Below are 16,123 nucleotides of genomic sequence, written 5' to 3' on the forward strand. Positions count from 1 at the left end.
GGATTTATGTGCGAGAAACTCATAGCGATAAATACGCAGCGAGTCTGTACGTGTGAACAGACCCTTAAGGTGCTATCGAATCTTACAGTCTATGCTGCAGTATGGAGAGTAAAAAGAAACATAACAGTGGTTGTTATAGGCAGCATCTATACTTCTTTGTTGGTACTACTCTCTGTGAATGCCCACACGACAACAGTATGGAGATCAATCTTCATACAGTCTTCACACTTTTTTTTACTTAAACCCAAACACTTTATGATGTCAGGATTTTACCGTCCAAGAGTAAATGTCTCATGACTAGAGATGAGCGAACCTCGAGCATGCTCAAGTCAATCCGAACCTGAACTTTAGGCATTTGATTAGCAGTGGCTGCTTAACTTGGATAAAGCCCTAAGGCTATGTGAAAAACATGGATATAGTCATTGGCTGTATCCATGTTTTCCAGACAACCTTAGAGCTTTATCCAAGTTCAGCAGCCCCCGCTAATCAAATGCCGAACGTTCGGGTTCGGATGGACTCGAACCCGGTTCGCTCATTTCTACTCAATGCACTGTGTGCACTGTAGCCTGTATTAGACTTTGCAATGCTCAGCCATGGCTTTTCCTGACTTTCTCTTGTTGCTACCTATTCCAATCCTCTGCCTGTCACCGATCACCTAAGCCTGTTACTCATAATGACAGAAATCTGCTGGTCATGATTTCTGCCTTTACAAAATTGCTTTCCATGTTCACCTACAGTACTACACATGGAATTGTCGGCCATTGCTTTTAGAAACTACACAGAAGTCCAAACACTATTGCAGGGTTTACATAATCTTTACAAACTGCTTCCAGGCATAGACCTCCATCATTTCTGAAAGGGAGTCCTCAGATAGTCCAGTATCCATGTTCCCCAATGAAAAGTATTAGCTCCATACTCAGGACCTGTGTAATATGACCATGTGCACAAGCCCTAGTACTAGGTTTATATACAACTATTCGAAGGCGGATGGCATCAGTAATCACTGTATGTATATGGTTATATATGTAATGGTATTATCTGACATATATATATATATATATATATATATATATATATATATATATATAGTATGAAAAGTAATGAGGGTCTCATATTGTTATATACAGATATATAATTATATTACTAAGACTGAAATAATTAGTTTGTTCTCAATAACTGGTTATTTAGATGTCTACCTTACAGGGATAAGGAAAGCTATACATAGAAGCCAAGCGTGAGATCTACATTAATGACTCACATGACAATGTTTCCCAGTTTCAGTAGATCCTGTATGGTGAGATGTCGGGAGACTATACCATGGTGAAGAAGCCATTCTTCAGAGCACTGTGTATCATTCAGACCATTCTCTGTCGCTGCCAATCTCTGAAGATACGAGTTAATGAGCAAAAAAAAAAGGAAAGTTATGTCCAACATTACATAAATCTGAGAGAAGCACACACACACACATGTATAAATCAATGTACTTGTGGATACTGGTCTGTGTAAATCTGAGAGAAGCACACACACACACACACACACACACACACGCACGTATAAATCAATGTACTTGTGGATACTGGTCTGTGTAATATTTTACCCTGTATGGAATGAGTATTCATGACATTTCTTTTATGTTACATATTACTTCCCACTATTATGTTGTTACAGCTATGCACAGTATGAACCGCTGTATTGCTATATTGTAGTGAAGCAGGGGGCACAGGAGCTGCGCCTACACCATCACTTGCAGGTTGCGGACAAATTCATACATCATCACACTTCATGCTTTATTTTGTTTAACATGTTCATGTATGATGGATGCTATAAAGTTGCATCCCTCATAGCTATTCAACGGCGGTATGTTTTGAGGAGTCGCCCTATGTATATCCCCACCATACACCCCAAAAACATGATGTGAAAAGAGACTAAACAAACCCACTTACAAAATATAAATAAAATTTCGAAAACTACAGGGTTTTTTCTAGGTTTTTTTTCTGCTAATCTCGTCTACTGATTGAAAGAATAAAAAGTAAACAAAACATTTTATGTACTAAAGAGTACTAAAGTAAAAGTTATTCTACAAAAAAAAAGGATTTATATAGGATGGAACAATAAAAATGTAATGAGAACACTGAGGACATACTGGCAGACGTCAAAAAGCTGTTATAGATAACCTATCACTTTCATAAAAAAATAATATATATAAATATATATACCCTTATTAAACTACATTTGAGCTATACTACAATTATATCACTAGGTGGCGCCACACTCATTATTTGTGTCAGTGCTCGTATGGGTTTTTTTATATAGTGGTTGGTGGAGCGAGCCAAGCCTTTGAGATAATTTCATCCAAAATTTTTATAGAAAGCAAACATTTAGATACCTTCTTGGTAACAGATTGCATTGTGGTACATGTAAAAGTAATTGCCTTAGTTTTCAGGGCATAAATAGAAGCAAGTGTCAAGTGGGAGAGAATAAAATCTGCAGGCAAGAACAAACTAAGCTACATCTATTTGCATGAATGAGACAACACTGACCATAAATCATAAACCTATATGATTGACTGCTGTTTCAGAGATATAACTGAGGTCCACAAGCTCTGATTGATAAATCGCTCCCTACACAAATAAGGAGCATTCTATCAATCAAGTCTCTGGGATCTCCCAATGACTCCAAGCCCCGGCTGCCACAATATCATTGTTACCAGCAGATCTTGTCCCTGAGTCATCAGTGAGCTGCCGTCATTCTTCACTTCTATGACATTCTCATCTTGCCAGGAGGGTCTCGCTCTAATAGGAACAGGCAGGAAACCATCTTCTGGTTCTTGGCTTTAAAAGAAAACCACATTGTAGGTTTATTGTTATAACCACACAACTACACATATAAAATGGATGCTAGAAGTAACACTGCAAACACTTGGTATAACATGTAATGGCAACAGTGATTTTTGGTGACTTCAGTTCTAGCAAAACTACAATTCCCAGCATTCCATGTAACAGGTTGGAAATGACTGCAATGCAATATACAGTAGTGTATAGCAGTGTTTCTCAATTCCAGTCCTCATGGCCACCAACAAGTCATGTTTTGAGGATTTCCTTAGTATGTCACAGGTGATATAATTATACTCAGTGCACCAGGTATTATCACAGGTATTCTTGGTATAAGAAATCCTCAAAACATGACCCGTTGGGGGGTCTTGGGGACTGGAGTTGAGAAACACTGGTGTATAGTGTTGTGAGGACTTGCTGAACTGTTCGGGTTCAGCCATTTTTACTGAACCCGATCACTCGGCATGTGACTTCCGGCAGCCTGAGAAGTTGATTGCCGCCCTAGGGCTGCCAGGAAAACATGGATTTCCAGGACTCCCTAGGGCGGCATCCGGCTTTTCCAGCCACCAGGAGTCAAATGCCGAGCGTTGGGGTTCAGAGAATGTTTCCAAACCTGAACAGTTCTACCTATCTCATGGTGGGAGAGGGTCTACACTGTAAAGGTCCCGATACACCTTAGACTTATGTCGGCTGAAAGTGTATGGGGACCTTAACCTCTTAAGGACAGAGCCAATTTTCGCTTTTGCGGTTTCGTTTTTTCCTCCTTGTGTTTATAAATCCACAACACTTGCATTTTTTCACCTAGAAACCCACATGAGCCCTTATTTTTTGCGTAACTAATTGTACATTGCAATGGCAGACTTAATTTTTGCATAAAATATGCTGCGAAACCAGGAAGAAATTATCTGCGCGGTGAAATTGAAAAAGAATAACGCAATTCTTTTTCTTTGCGGGGGGGATTGTTTTTACGCTGTTCGTCCTATGGAGAAACTGACACGTTTTATAAGATCCTCAAGTCGGATTAAAACGATTTGCAACTTGCATAACTTTTATATTATTTGATGGCTTTTAAAAAAATAAAACCTTTTACAAAAAATTAAATGTTCCTTAAAATTGCTCTATTCCCAGGCTTATAGCGCTTTTATCCTTTGGTCTATGGGGCTGATTAAGGTGTCATTATTTGCGCCATGATATGTACTTTCTATCGGTACCTTGATTGCGTATATGCGACTTTTTGATCACTTTTTATTACATTTTTTCTGGATTTGATGCAACCAAAAATGCACAATTTTTGCACTTTGGTGGGTTTTTGCGCTTACGCTGTTTACTGTGCGAGATCAGGAATGTGATAAATTGATAGCTCACGCGGTTACACACGTGGCGATACCAAACATGTTTTTTTTTTTTTTTATTAATAAAATGGGAAAAGGGGGGTGATTCAGACTTTTATTAGGGGAGGGGGTATTTGTATTTATAGACAGGGGCGGTCTTGGCATTTCTGGGGCCCCAAGCGAAGTTATGTCTGGGGCCCCCCCTCGACATGCGTTCCAAAACAATAGACCGCTGTGTGTTGCCCCCAGTAGTATATACCCCTTGTGCGCTACCGCCAGTAATATATACTCCTTGTGTCCTGCCCCCAGTAGTATATACCCCTTGTTTGCTTCCCCCCAGTAGTATATAGACCCCTGTGTGTTCCCCAGTTATATATAGCCCCCTTTGTGCTCCACCAGAAGTATATAGACCTCCCTGTGTGCTGCCCCAGTTGTATATAAACCCCCTGTGTGCTGCCCCCAGTTGTGTATACCCCCTGTGTGCTCCCCACTAGTATATATGCCCCCTGTGTCTCCCTCAGGGGTATTTAGCCCCCCTGTGTGCTCACCCACTTGGATATAGACCCCTGTGTGCTCCTCCAGTAGTATATAAACCCCCTGTGTGGTTCTCCCAGTAGTATATAGACCCCCTGTGTGTCCCACCAGTATTATATAGACCCCTTGTGTGCTGCCCCAGTTGTATACAGACCCCTGTGTGCTCCCCCAGTTATATATAGACCACCTGTGTGCCTCACAAGTAGTATATAGACCCCTGTATGTTCCCCCAGTAGTATGTAGACCCCCTGTATGCTCCCGCAGTAGTATATAGCCCCCCTGTGTGCTCTCCCACTTGGATATAGACCTCCTGTGTGCTCTCCAAGTTGTATATAGACCCCATTCTGCTGCCCCAAGTAGTATATAGACCCCCTGTGTGCTGCCCCCAGTAGTATATAGACTCCTCTGTAAAGCCCCAGTAGTCTATAGCTCCCCTGTGTGCTCCCCCTGTTATATAGCCCCCCTGTGTGCTCCCCCATTTATATAGACCCCCGCTGTGCGCTCCCCCAGTTAAACAGACCCCTGTGTGCTCCCCCTCCCATATAGTATATAGCACAATAAAACAAACACTTATATTCACCTGGGTCCGGGCGTCTCCTCTTCTCTTCACTCTTGTGGCCGCAAGGGTTTTTCCTGGGACCACAAGAGGCCGCACTCCCCTTGTCCTGGCGCCGATGCTCCAGTGATGTCAATGGAGCGCCGGCACCACAAGGACAAAGCTGCCACTTGTGACCGCAGGGAAAACCCTTCCTGCGGCCACAAGAGTGACTGACAGGAAGGGAGCCAATGTCTCCCGCCCTGTCAGTGCTGCTGCATGTAACTATGAGCGCTCATTACGAGTGCTCATAGTTACAGTTCAGATGGCAGCAGCGAGCGGGGCAGCGACCCTGTCCAGTGGTCTTGAGCATAAGAGTGGGGCGTGGGGGCCCCCCTGGATGTTGGGGGCCCCAAGCGATCGCTTGGTGTGCTTGGTGCCAAAGACCGCCACTGTTGATAGAAACACCTTTTTTTTTTTTTTTTTTTTTTTTACTTACACAGTAATTAGAAGTCCCCCAGAGATCCCATAGAGATCAGTGTACTTGTATTATACAGATCCATGAGATCGGTGCTCTATTGCTATGGTCTGCTGCAGACCAATGCAATAGAATACCGAGCCAGGATCAGCGTCATTCCGACACTGAGGCCCGGTGCCACTAGACACCAGGAAAGGCTGCAGAAAAGACAGTTAGATGCAGCTGTCATGTTTAGAGGGAACAGCGATTGGCTGCTCCCGCTAATAGCCCCGGTCCCAGGCTGTAGATAGCAGTCAGTGCGGCCCCCCTCTGAAATCCCTGAGTGGATGCATGACGTACATCGGAAGACTTGATATTTTAAATAGAAGTAGATTACAAATCTATATAATTTTCTGATACCAGTTGATCTTACATAGTAACATAGTTAATACGGTTGAAAAACCTGTATCCATCAAGTTCAACCAAGGAGGGGATGGATACAGGGAAGGGGGAGGGGTGATAGGTTCTATACATATGCATTTACATTATTTTGCTCTAAGAACTTGTCTAGGCCGGTTTTGAAGCCCTCTACTGTTGTTGCTGTGACCAGATCCTGTGGTAGACTGTTCCACAGATTCACAGTTCTCATGGTAAAGAAGGCTTGTCGCCTCCGGAGATTGAACCTTTTTTTCTTCAGGCGGAGGCAGTGCCCTCTTGTCCTTTGAGGGGGTTTTACCTGGAACATCTTTTCCCCATATTTCTTGTAGGGGCCATTTAGATATTTAAATAAATTAATCATATCTCCCCTTAAACGTCTCTTCTCCAGACTAAACAAATGTAATTCTTTTAATCTCTCCTCATAACTAAGATGCTCCATTCCCCTTATTAGTTTAGTTGCCCGTCTTTGTACCCTCTCCAGCTCTAGAACATCCTTTTTATGAATCGGGTTCCAAAACTGGACAGCATACTCCAGATGAGGCCGCACCAAGGCTTTATAAAGCGGTAATATTATATACCTGTCCCGTGAGTCCATGCCTGTTTTAATGCATGACAATATCCTGCTGGCTTTAGAAGCAGCTGACTGACATTGTGTGCTGTTCTGTAGTCTATTATCTACAAGTATACCCAGATCCTTCTCCATCAGCGACTCTCCCAGTGTAACTCCCCCCAGGACATATGATGCATGTGGTTTATTAGTACCCAGGTGCATAACTTTACATTTATCCACATTGAACCTCATTTGCCAAGTGGACGCCCAAACACACAGTGTGTCTAAGTCATCCTGTAACATCTGCACATCCTCCATAGACTGTACTGTACTACAAAGCTTGGTGTCATCTGCAAAGATAGAAACATTGCTGTTAATCCCATTCTCAATATCATTAATAAACAAGTTAAACAGAAGAGGGCCCAGTACTGACCCTTGGGGTACACCACTTATTACCGGGGACCATTCGGAGTAGGAATCATTGACCACCACTCTCTGGGTACGATTATTAAGCCAGTTTTCAATCCAGTTACACATTAAATTTTCCAAACCGATAGACTTTAACTTACCCATCAGACGTCCATGAGGAACTGTGTCAAACGCTTTAGCAAAATCCAGGTACACGATATCCACAGCTGCGCCCCCATCCAGGCTTCTACTCACCTCTTCATAGAAACATATCCGGTTGGTTTGACAGCTTCTGTCCTTAGTAAAACCATGCTGGTTATCACCTATAATACTATTTGCCACTCCATATTCCTGGATGTAGTCCCTTATAAGCCCCTCAAATAGTTTCCCCACAATGGACGTTAAGCCTACAGGTCTATAGTTACCTGGGGAAGTTCGAGAGCCCTTTTTGAAGATCGGCACTACAATTGCCTTACGCCAGTCCCTCGGCACAATACCAGTAAGCAAAGAATCACTGAATATTTCATACAAGGGTAGAGAAATTACAGAACTGAGTTCCCTAAGAACTCTGGGGTGTAATCCATCAGGCCCTGGAGCTTTGGTTACATTGAGTTTATTTAATTTATCTTGGACCATATCTATAGTAAACCAGTTCAGTACATTACATGTGTTAGCAGCACTGGCCCCACCCACCTCAGTACTGGCCCCACCCACCACAGCTCCATCCTCTTCTTTTGTATATACAGAACTGAAGAACCCATTAAGTAACTCAGCTTTCTCCTGATCCCGTTATTAATTCCCCTTCGCCATTATTTAGGGGTCCTACATGCTCTGACCTTGGTTTTTTTGCATTAATATATTTGAAGATTTTTTGGGGGTTTCTTTTGCTATCTATAGCTACCTGTCTTTCATTGTGAATTTTTGCTGCTTTTATTACATTTTTACAGGTTTTGTTGACTTCTTTGTAATGTTTAAATGCTACAGCTGACCCCTCTGATTTGTATTTTTTGAATGCCCCTTTTTTCTCATTTATAGCCCTTCTAACCTCGGTTGTAAGCCATGTGGGATTGGATTTTAACCATTATATTTGTTACCCATAGGAATATATTTGGCAGTACAGTTATTTAATGTGGATTTGAAGATTTCCCATTTATTATCAGTATCAGTATGTGACAGCAGCCGCTCCCAGTCTATGCCCTGAAGTTCTGCCCTTAACCCAGGAAAATTGGCCCTTTTAAAATTAAGAGTTTTTGCCCTCCCAACATGTTTTTCTTTTCTACACTTTAAGCTAAAAGTCACTATATTGTGGTCACTATTACCCAGGTGTTAATGGACAGTGACATCCCCAACCAGCTCAGCGTTGTTAGAAATAACCAGATCCAACAAGGCATCACTTCTAGTTGGCTCCTCCACAAACTGGCCCAGAAAATTATCCTGCAGTAGGTTTTGGATTTAGCTGAACCGTGACCCCAATCTATTTCTGGGTAGTTGAGGTCCCCCATTACCACTACTGTCCCCTCCCGGGCAGCCCGCTCTATTTGTCTATTCAAGTGACCATCTACCCCCTCAGTAATGTTGGGGGGTCTATAGATTACACCAAGAATAATGTTTTCACTCTTTACCTCCTTCTGTAGTTCTACCCACAATGCTTCCACATCATCACAGTCATCGCCCAATATTGCATCTTTTACACTCACTTTAATATAATTTCTGACATACAGACATACTCCTCCTCCCCTTCTGCCCACCCGGTCCCTTCTGAACAATGCAAATCCCTGAATATTGACAGCCCAGTCATGTGAGGAGTCCAGCCATGTCTCAGTCACACCAACCACATCAATGGACTCCTCCAGAACCAAGGCCTCCAGCTCCCCCATCTTGCTGGCTAGACTTCTGGCATTAGTAACCATACACTATATTATCGAGTTTAACCGCTTCACTATCTGAAAGAAAAAGATTTTTACCGTAGTACCCATTTTATTGTCCATTTACACAGACAGATTATCTGACAGATTATCTGCCAAAGATTTGAAGCCAAAACCAGAAACAGACTATAAACAGAGATCAGGTCATAAAGGAAAGCCTGAGATTTCTCCTTTTTTTCAAATCCATTCCTAGTTTTGGCTTCAAATCTTTGGCAGATAATCTGTCAGATAATCTTTCTGTGTAAATGGACCCTAAGGGTACTATTTCACGGGTCGAGGAAGGCCCGATCAACGATGTAAACGAGCGCCGATCTGCTAGATTGCCGCTCGTTTACTGGGCCTATTCCACGGCCCGATGATCATTGAGCAAGGGCTGCAGGGACATCGTTACCGATGTCGTTGCAGCCCTTGCAGCATACATTACCTGTCAGGTCTTCTGCTCCGCTCTGTCCTCCTCCCGTGTCCGGCGCGCTCTAGATTCAGAATGGCCTGTCAGCTGACAGGCCACTCAGCAAATCACAGGCCGCGGGGGTCCCGGCCTGTGATTGGCTGAGAGCTCTGTCAGCTGACAGGCCATTCTGAAGCCAAAGTGCGCCGGACCCGGGGAGGAAGACAGAGCGGAGCAGAAGACCTGACAGGTAATGTATGCTGCTGCTGTTGCTTCTTAAATCGTCGGTCGCCCGCCGTGCACCCCTATTCCACCGTAGCGATGCACGGTGGGGGAACGATGATTTTAGGTCTGGCCCTAAATGAACGATCAGCCGATGACACGATCATCGGCTGATCGTTCTCTCTATTTTACAGAGCGATAATCGGCCGAATCGGGCAGATTCGGCCGATTATCGTTACTATGGAATAGGGCCCTAAGTCTACTGAGTCTACTGTTTCCAGAAGTGAGGCAGAGATCACAGCGAGTCAGGAAGTGAAGTGCTAAGCCAGGCGTTTCTCCCAGTTCTAAACAGTGATCTGTGGGGAGCTAAACATCAAGACCCTGATCATAATGTTTGATATTTCGCTAATATAAAAGTTGTTGGTTTTTCTTAAGTGGCAGGGAAACTTTAAATCAATGGCACTCCTGACATGTCTGGGAACCTATTCTGCAGAAATCTCTAAATAGACATTGGACTTTTGATTGCTGTGATCATGATCTGAGCTATGTTTTTATTCAGATTCATACAGAATCCATAAAGCTATAATATTATGGTATTTACCTCCATAATACAAGAGACGCCATATGGCAGCACTAGGAGAGCCTAAGGTGCTGTAGTATAGAGAATGCAAAAATATGCCTTTAATACACATAAGCCGCGTTTCAAAAACTGAACAGTGCCGCTGCCGCTCAGGTATCTATTTCAGTTTCTCTCAATGCATTTACACTTTTGTCTGCTAGAACATTAGTCAATACTATAGTGCTGTACAATCCATGGAGCAGTGCGGTTCTGTACTGGATAACTGATATGGTAACAGCTCTGACCAGTACAAAGTATTACACCTATTAGTATCACAGACACCGGAAATGTTCAGCTCAATATTACAAATGTGATGACTTCAATGCTCAGCCCACAAGCATGGACGTGCTCTGGTCCTATCGATCTCTGATCAATATATCAACTGCACTTTACTTTGATGCTGTAAAAATATCCTAGGGTCAGGATGTCCTTGTCTCTAGACTGGGAAGGCACACTTGTATATATGCACAAGAAAGTGCATTCCTTATAGGCAAGTTTCTGCCATACGTGAAGAAAGAACGGCGTCACTGTCAGCTTCAGGTCCATTTACACGGAAAGATTATCTGTCAGATTATCTGCCAAAGATTTGAAGCCAAAGCCAGGAATGAATTTGAAAAGAGGAGAAATCTCAGGCTTTCGTTTATGACCTGATCTCTGTTTATAGTCTGTTTCTGGCTTTGGCTTCTAATCTTTGGCAGATAATCTGTCAGTTAATCGTTCTGTGTAAATGGACCCTTAGGGCCCTATTACATGAAATGATAATCGGCCAAATTGGCCCTATCCAGACGATTATCGCTCCCTGTAATAAACAAAACGATCAGCCGATGACAATGATCATCAGCTGATCGTTGATATAAGTTTGGACCTATAACTGTCAGGGCCCGACTGCGCACTGCTACGTGTAATAGGGGTGCACGGCCGGCGGCTGACCATTTCCAAACTGTATACAATACCTATCCAGGCTGCAGGGCTCCTCTTGTGCTCTGCTTCTCACCGGGTGCCGTGCACTCCAGCTTCAGAGCGGCCTGTCTCAGCTGACAGGCCGCTCAGCCAATCACAGGCCGCTCTGGAGCTGCAGCGCGCGGGACCTGGTGATAAGCAGAGCACAAGAGGAGCCCTGAAAAGTGTATACGTTACCCATCCATGGTCCAGGTCTCCTCTTGCAGTCTGCTTCTCCCCGAATCCTGCGCACTGCAGCTTCAGAGCGGCCAGTGATTGGCTGAGCGGCCTGTCAGCTAAAAAAGGCTGCTATGAAGATGCAGCGTGCGGGAACGGGGAGAAGCTGACCGCAAGGGGAGCCCTGGACCATGGATGGGTAATGTATGCAGTTTAAGCAAGGGCTGCAAGGACATCAGTATCGATGTTCATGCAGCCCTTGTTAAACAATTATTGGGCCGTGTAATAGGCCCAGTAAACAAGCGCCAATCTAGCAGTTATTATCAGTAATGGTACCCTTAGTAACATTTATCTTTTCACTGGCATCTACCCGGATGCTGCTTCTATACACAGCAAAGCCGCATTGTCTAATATCAGCCACAGCAGCATGCAACCTGCACAGTGTGAACAGTGGTATTGGAGTGCTGGCCTTTTTTTTTGCTTTTTGTGCTATCTTGCAGAGACATGTACAATGTTTTGATCAGTCAGGGTCTAAGTGTTCGCTTCACAAGATGAGCTCCATTATAAGGAGATCACAGGGAGCCAGAGAGTGAGGCGCACAGGTGCATGCTTTACTTTTGTAAAACAGAGGGACCTAGAGAAAAAAAGAGGACCAGCGCCACAAAGATGGGGTACGGAGCTGCAGGAGGATAGCAGCAGGTTAGTTTGCATGAACCTGTTCCCCTTTAAGGTGCTGCAGTATTATAATGTGACGCCGCTGTGCACCCCTATGTAGCAAGACAGAGGTTCACTATAGGACCTGAATGACATAAGTCACAGAGCAGATTGTGCAGGTCCTTAGAGAACAAGTGATAACTTACTAAGATGTCTTAAAGAATTGTTCATTGTCCAGGATTAGAGCCATGTTGTGTGTATGGGAATCCATCTGGTCATACCTGCAGGAAACACAAAGCAGAAAGAAGGTCAGCGTCTCCTCCAGGACTGCGACTTTACACATGAAATATAAATGTTTATTTCTGTCATTAAACCTGCATGACCAGAACTCTACGTTATGTTTTATTGTCTCTCCCCATTCTCTTTAGTGCGCTCAATATCACTGACAGATTCCCTTTAAATTTTAAATGTATTTTCTTGTAGGCTACTACTACATGGCGACTTTGGTTGCACAACATCCACTCTCATATGGGTCACTTATCTGATGTGCAAATATCATATATTGTAGATTGGACTGAATACACGGTACACACTATGAATAGTCCAGGGGTAACTTCCATAGAAGTACAGAAGAGGTCTGAGTGATCACACCTTATAGGTGCACATAAGAATAAGCCATCTCAATGACATATACCAGCAGCTCCCTCCAGCACAGTCCTCATGCAGTCCCCCCCCCCTCACACCTGAATAGTCACCCCAGCACAGTCCTCATAGAGTACACACCTCACACCTGTATAGTTCACTCCAGCACAGTCCTCATACAGTCCCCCCCTCACACCTGTATAGTTCACTCCAGCACAGTCCTCATACAGTACACCCCTCACACCTGTATAATCCACCCCAGCACAGTCCTCATACAGTACACCCCTCACACTTGTATAGTTCACCCCAGCATAGTCCTCATACAGTACACCCCTCACACCTGAATAGTCACCCCAGCACAGTCCTCATAGAGTACACACCTCACACCTGTATAGTTCACCCCAGCACAGTCCTCATACAGTACACCCCTCACACCTAAATAGTCACCCCAGCACAGTCCTCATAGAGTACACACCTCACACCTGTATAGTTCACCCCAGCACAGTCCTCATACAGTACACCCCTCACACCTAAATAGTCACCCCAGCACAGTCCTCATAGAGTACACACCTCACACCTGTATAGTTCACTCCAGCACAGTCCTCATACAGTACACCCTTCACACCTGTATAATCCACCCCAGCACAGTCCTCATACAGTACACCCCTCACACCTGTATAGTTCAGTCCAGCACAGTCCTCATACAATACACCCCTCACACCTGTATAATCCACCCCAGCACAGTGCTCATACAGTCCACCCCTCACACCTGTATAATCCACCCCAGCACAGTCCTCATACAATACACCCCTCACACCTGTATAATCCACCCCAGCACAGGGCTCATACAGTACACCCCTCACACCTGTATAATCCACCCCAGCACAGGGCTCATACAGTACACCCCTCACACCTGTATAGTTCACTCCAGCACAGTCCCCCCTCACACCTGTATAGTTCAGTCCAGCACAGTCCTCATACAGTACACCCCTCACACCTGTATAGTTCAGTCCAGCACAGTCCTCATACAGTCCCCCCCCCCTCACACCTGTATAGTTCAGTCCAGCACAGTCCTCATACAGTACACCCCTCACACCTGTACAGTCACTCCAGCACAGTCCTCATACAGTCCCCCCCCTCACACCTGTATAGTTCAGTCCAGCACAGTCCTCATACAGTACACCCCTCACACCTGTATAGTCCACCCCAGCACAGTCCTCATACAGTACACCCCTCACACCTGTATAGTCCACCCCAGCATAGTCCTCATACAGTCCACCCCTCACACCTGTATAGTCCACCCCAGCACAGTCCTCATACAGTACACCCCTCACACCTGTACAGTCACTCCAGCATAGTCCTCATACAGTACACCAGTCACACCTGTATAGTTCAGTCCAGCACAGTCCTCATACAATACACCCCTCACACCTGTATAGTTCACTCCAGCACAGTCCTCATACAGTCCCCCCCTCACACCTGTATAGTTCAGTCCAGCATAGTCCTCATACAGTCCCCCCCTCACACCTGTATAGTTCACTCCAGCACAGTCCTCATACAGTCCCCCCCTCACACCTGTATAGTTCAGTCCAGCACAGTCCTCATACAGTCCCCCCCTCACACCTGTATAGTTCAGTCCAGCACAGTCCTCATACAGTCCCCCCCTCACACCTGTATAGTTCAGTCCAGCACAGTCCTCATACAGTCCCCCCCTCACACCTGTATAGTTCACTCCGGCACAGTCCTCATACAGTCCCCCCCTCACACCTGTATAGTTCAGTCCAGCATAGTCCTCATAGAGTACACACCTCACACCTGTATAGTTCAGTCCAGCACAGTGCTCATACAGTACACCCCTCACACCTGTATAGTCCACCACAGCACAGTCCTCATACAGTACACCCCTCACACCTGTATAGTCCACCCCAGCATAGTCCTCATACAGTCCCCCCCCACACACCTGTATAGTTCAGTCCAGCACAGTCCTCATACAGTCCCCCCCTCACACCTGTACAGTCACTCCAGCACAGTCCTCATACAGTCCCCCCCTCACACCTGTATAGTTCAGTCCAGCACAGTCCTCATACAGTCCCCCCCTCACACCTGTATAGTTCAGTCCAGCACAGTCCTCATACAGTCCCCCCCTCACACCTGTACAGTCACTCCAGCACAGTCCTCATACAGCCCCCCCCTCACACCTGTATAGTTCAGTCCAGCATAGTCCTCATACAGTCCCCCCCCCCCACACCTGTATAGTTCAGTCCAGCACAGTCCTCATACAGTCCCCCCCCCACACACACACCTGTATAGTTCAGTCCAGCACAGTCCTCATACAGTCCCCCCCTCACACCTGTATAGTTCAGTCCAGCACAGTCCTCATACAGTCCCCCCCTCACACCTGTATAGTTCAGTCCAGCACAGTCCTCATACAGTACACCCCTCACACCTGTATAGTCCACCCCAGCATAGTGCTCATACAATACACCCCTCACACCTGTATAGTTCAGTCCAGCATAGTCCTCATACAGTCCCCCCCCCACACCTGTATAGTTCAGTCCAGCACAGTCCTCATACAGTCCCCCCCTCACACCTGTATAGTTCAGTCCAGCACAGTCCTGATACAGTACACCCCTCACACCTGTATAGTCCACCCCAGCACAGTGCTCATACAGTACACCCCTCACACCTGTATAGTTCAGTCCAGCATAGTCCTCATACAGTCCCCCCCCCCCCACACACCTGTATAGTTCAGTCCAGCACAGTCCTGATACAGTACACCCCTCACACCTGTATAGTCCACCCCAGCACAGTGCTCATACAGTACACCCCTCACACCTGTATAGTTCAGTCCAGCATAGTCCTCATACAGTCCCCCCCCCACACACCTGTATAGTTCAGTCCAGCACAGTCCTCATACAGTCCCCCCCCCCACACACCTGTATAGTTCAGTCCAGCATAGTCCTCATACAGTCCCCCCCCCACACACACACACACACCTGTATAGTTCACCCCAGCATAGTCCTCATACAATACACCCCTCACACCTGTATAGTTCAGTCCAGCACAGTCCTCATACAGTACACCCCTCACACCTGTATAGTTCAGTCCAGCATAGTCCTCATACAATACACCCCTCTCATTTGTAGTTACAGTATAAGGTCCCGGTTTCAGCCAACTTCCTGCAGCAGAGATGTTACTGCGTCTCCATAGCGACGGCCCCTCCCACTCATCCGGCCCAGGGGGGTGGGGCTGTTACACTTATTCGGAAGGTACGTGTTATAATGAGGGAAGATCCTGATTTATATCACCTCTGTGATAGAGTGATGTGCAGTTCATTTCAGAAAGCGCTGTTATAGCCCCGGGAAGGTGACAGGGCTGTGAGGTGAGATGGTACAGTCCGTCTCTAGGCAGAATACACTACAGCTGAATGGAGCAGTGAGGAGGGCTGTGCTTGGTGACAGCTCACACAGTGC

The 16,123-nt window shown here is 45.5% G+C and overlaps 1 protein-coding gene across 4 annotated transcripts in view; it reads right to left on the minus strand.

Moving 5' to 3' along the window:
* Positions 1-15,861, minus strand: part of VWA3A (von Willebrand factor A domain containing 3A) — a 64,746-nt gene extending 48,885 nt beyond the window's left edge. The window contains exons 1-4 of one of the 4 annotated variants that reach the window (XM_069981985.1): positions 15,801-15,861; positions 12,215-12,289; positions 2,708-2,831; positions 1,259-1,383 (exon numbers count right to left, since the gene is read on the minus strand). In XM_069981985.1, coding sequence (XP_069838086.1) covers positions 1,259-1,383; positions 2,708-2,831; positions 12,215-12,279 — 314 coding nt within the window. In that variant the 5' untranslated portion in view covers positions 12,280-12,289; positions 15,801-15,861. Of the gene's footprint in view, positions 1-1,258; positions 1,384-2,707; positions 2,832-12,214; positions 12,290-13,323; positions 13,337-14,129; positions 14,163-15,742 lie in introns of those variants that run through there. The other 3 variants (XM_069981986.1, XM_069981987.1, XM_069981988.1) reach the window with 3 other exon arrangements.
* Between the last annotated feature and the right edge of the window lie 262 nt (positions 15,862-16,123).

The sequence above is a fragment of the Dendropsophus ebraccatus genome, chromosome 9 (genome assembly GCF_027789765.1).
Source record: "Dendropsophus ebraccatus isolate aDenEbr1 chromosome 9, aDenEbr1.pat, whole genome shotgun sequence".
Taxonomy (NCBI): Eukaryota; Metazoa; Chordata; class Amphibia; order Anura; family Hylidae; genus Dendropsophus; species Dendropsophus ebraccatus.